The sequence below is a fragment of the Limulus polyphemus genome, unplaced genomic scaffold, assembly GCF_000517525.1.
Source record: "Limulus polyphemus unplaced genomic scaffold, Limulus_polyphemus-2.1.2 Scaffold4053, whole genome shotgun sequence".
Classification (NCBI taxonomy): domain Eukaryota; kingdom Metazoa; phylum Arthropoda; class Merostomata; order Xiphosura; family Limulidae; genus Limulus; species Limulus polyphemus.
Genome location: NW_013669663.1, coordinates 82,203 through 85,841, shown reverse-complemented (window position 1 = coordinate 85,841; position 3,639 = coordinate 82,203). Strand labels below are relative to the sequence as shown.

General features: G+C 37.7%; 1 protein-coding gene across 1 annotated transcript in view; it reads left to right on the top strand.

The window, feature by feature from the left end:
- The first annotated feature begins 2,631 nt into the window (after nucleotides 1–2,631).
- Nucleotides 2,632–3,639, top strand: part of LOC106470511 (LIM domain-containing protein unc-97-like) — an 80,666-nt gene continuing 79,658 nt past the window's right edge. The window contains exon 1 of the mRNA XM_022399117.1: nucleotides 2,632–3,021. Within this exon, the coding sequence (XP_022254825.1) occupies nucleotides 2,632–3,021 (390 nt within the window). The remainder of the gene's footprint in view (nucleotides 3,022–3,639) is intronic.

The following is a 3,639-nucleotide window of genomic DNA, read 5'->3' as shown; positions in this document are numbered from 1 at the left end:
CATGCTCGCCCTTTCAGCCGTGGGGGCGTTATAACGTGACTCTCACTTCCACTATTCGTTGGTACTAAGAGTTGACGGTGGGTGGTGATGACTAGCTGCCTTCCCTCTTGTCTTTCACTGCTAATTTATGGACGGCTAGCATAGATAGCCCTTGTGTAGCTTTGCGCGAAATTAAAAACCAAACAAAACCAAACGTGAATATTATATCAATCAAGTAGATACGTAGATTCATCTGTAATTATACATTTACAAGTAGGTATGTAGATCCATCTGTAATTATACATTTACAAGTAGGTATGTAGATCCATCTGTAATTATACATTTACAAGTAAGTATATAGATCCATCTGTAATTATACATTTACAAGTAGGTATGTAGATCCATCTGTAATTATACATTTACAAGTAGGTATGTAGATCCATCTGTAATTATACATTTACAAGTAGGTATGTAGATCCATCTGTAATTATACATTTACAAGTAGGTATGTAGATCCATCTGTAATTATACATTTGCAAGTAGGTATGTAGATCCATCTGTAATTATACATTTACAAGTAGGTATGTAGATCCATCTATAATTATACATTTACAAGTAGGTATGTAGATCCAACCTGTTTAATATATATTATTCACAACCTCTTTCATATAGTTTATTCACAACCTCTTTCATATAGTTTATTCACAACCTGTTTCATATAGATTATTCACAACTGTTTCATAAAGATTATTCACAACCTGTTTTCTGTAGTTTATTCACAACCTATTTCATATAGATTATTCACAACTGTTTCATATAGATTATTCACAACTGTTTCATAAAGATTATTCACAACCTGTTTTCTGTAGTTTATTCACAGCCTGTTTCATATAGATTATTCACAACTGTTTCATAAAGATTATTCACAACCTGTTTCAAATAGATTATCCACAACTGTTTCATAAAGATTATTCACAACCTGTTTTCTATAATTTATTCACAACCTGTTTTCTGTATTTTATTCACATCTTATTTCATATAGATTATTCACAACCTGTTTCATATAGATTATTCACAGTCTGTTTTATATAATATATTCACAGTCTGTTTTATGTAATATATTCACGGTCTATTTTATGTAATATATTTACAGTCTGTTTTATGTAATATATTCACGCTCTTTTTTATGTAATATATTCACGCTCTGTTTTATGTAATATATTCACGCTCTATTTTATGTAATATATTCACGCTCTGTTTTATGTAATATATTCACAGTCTGTTTTATGTAATATATTCACGCTCTGTTTTTTTTAAGTTATTTACAGCTTGCTTATATAGATTGTTTACATGCTGTTTTGTTCAATATATTCACGATCTGTTTTAGGTTGTATATTCAAGGCTAATTTTCTGTAACTTATTCACGATTACTATATGTACTTTACGCACTGCCTGTATTATTCAGTTTACTCACGGCCATTTTTTCTTTCCTGTTTGAAGTTAACACACGGCTTCTTTCTACAGTTTATTCACAGTTTGCTTTGTGTTGTATATTCACGCTCTGTTTCATATTGTTTATTGACAGTTCTTTTTCTGTATCTTATTTACCATGTATTTTATGTGGTTTATTCCCGGTTTATTTTATGCAGTTCATTCCCAGATGTTTTATGTACGTTATTCGCGGCTCTTTTATATGTTTTTTTTTTATATACACTGACAATAAATGAAAACGCATAATTTTTGTTTTCAATAATTTTCCCCACGGTTGAAAATCAACTTTCCATTCCCTGTGTGTTTGTTTGTTTGTTTTGAATTTCGTGCAAAGCTACACGAGGACTATCTGCGCTAGCCGTCCCTGATTTAGCAGTGAAAAACTAGAAGGAAGGCAGCTAGTCATCAATACCCACCGCCAACTCTCGAGCTATTCTTTTACCAACGCATAGTGGGATTGACCGTCACATTATAACGCCCCACGGCTGATTCGAACCCACGACCTGCAGATTGCTAGCCGGGTTCCCATTCCCCATGTGAACTTTTGAGGTCCATCCAATGTGAAATGACCACTCCTTTACACTTTTGACACGTTTCATTGAATCCTGATCACAATATGCCAAATCAGTCCATTTCTGCTATTGGGCATTTTCATGCGGATCGCGTGTAGGGGTGGAAATTGGGGGGGGGCTACATATTGCGCAACCCGAATACGGTTTGACTAGAGAATACCATGCTATCGATATGCTGGAAAGGTGTATGAGCCAGCAAGAAATTGCACAGAGAATGGGATGCAATCAATCGACCATTATGAGGCTGGTCCAGCGCCACAGTTGACAGGCTCAGTTGATGACCGACAGTGTCCACGACTGCATCGCATCACTACGCAACGTCAGGATAGAGCCATCCATCTGATGCACCTACGTGACAGTCCGACTGTACATCACGACGGGCTTGACGGACGTAGATCTTTCAGGGGCCCAGATCTCACTCCTGCAGGTCGTCAAACCAGGCTGCAGTGGTGTAGGCAGCATGAGAGACAATTCTCTTCACAGACGATCTTTTTGTCCTGACGAACGTCAACGTGTCTGAAGAAGACGGGGTGAACGCTTTGTCGACTACTGCATCAGACAGATCAATCGTTGGGGTGACCCTTGTGTCATGGTATGGGGAGGCATTTCAGGCAACCACAGAACATCTCTGGTAGTCATCGAGAGCAGCTTGAATGCACAACTCTACGTCAACAACGTCTTAAGGCCCCATGTGGTTCCCTTCCACAGAGACCACTGTAACGTCACTGTTTTTCAGCAGGACAATGCTTGTCTGAAGTCTGCACGTGACATCACGGATTATCTCCAGACAGAATACGTTGACGTAGTGCCATGGTCACCATACTCACCCGATCTCAACCCCACTGAACGTCTGTGGGATGAGCTAGGCAGCAACGTCTCCAGAAGTTACCCCAGACCACAGAACAGACAACAGTTGATCCACGCATTGCAGGACGAGCGGCAGGAGACTCCCCAACGCAGGATCAGATGTAGAACCACAGTATGCTTTGCTGCAGGAGTTGGACATACCTGTTATTGAAGGACATATTCATCGGATTTGGTGGACTTGACAGCACATTACAGTAGTGTTAGCTCTGGGACATTGTGGTGGGCAGTTGTTCCGAATATCTGCTATATCCACTGGCCACATACACCTAAATGTAACATGTGCTTCTCAATTAATACTAATTGACTAAAAATTAGAAATAAAAAACAAACAATTGTGCGTTTTCCTTGACTGTCAGTGTACTTTATTCAATTTTTTTTCTATTTATTGTTTCTCTGCTTCATGCAGTTTATTGTTTTTCTGCTTTATGTAGTTTATTGGTTCTCTGCTTCATGTAGTTTATTGTTTCTCTGCTTCATGTAGTTTCTTGTTTTTCTGCTTTATGTAGTTTATGGGTTCTCTGCCCCATGTAGTTTATTGTTTTTCTGCTTCATGTAGTTTATTGTTTCTCTCCTTCATGTAGTTTATTGTTTCTATGCTTTATGTAGTTTCTTATTTTTCTGCTTTATGTAGTTTATTGTTTCTCTGCTTCATGTAGTTTATTGTTTCTCTGCTTTATTTAGTTTATTGTTCCTCTGCCCTCATGTAGTTTATTGTTTCTCTGCCCTCATG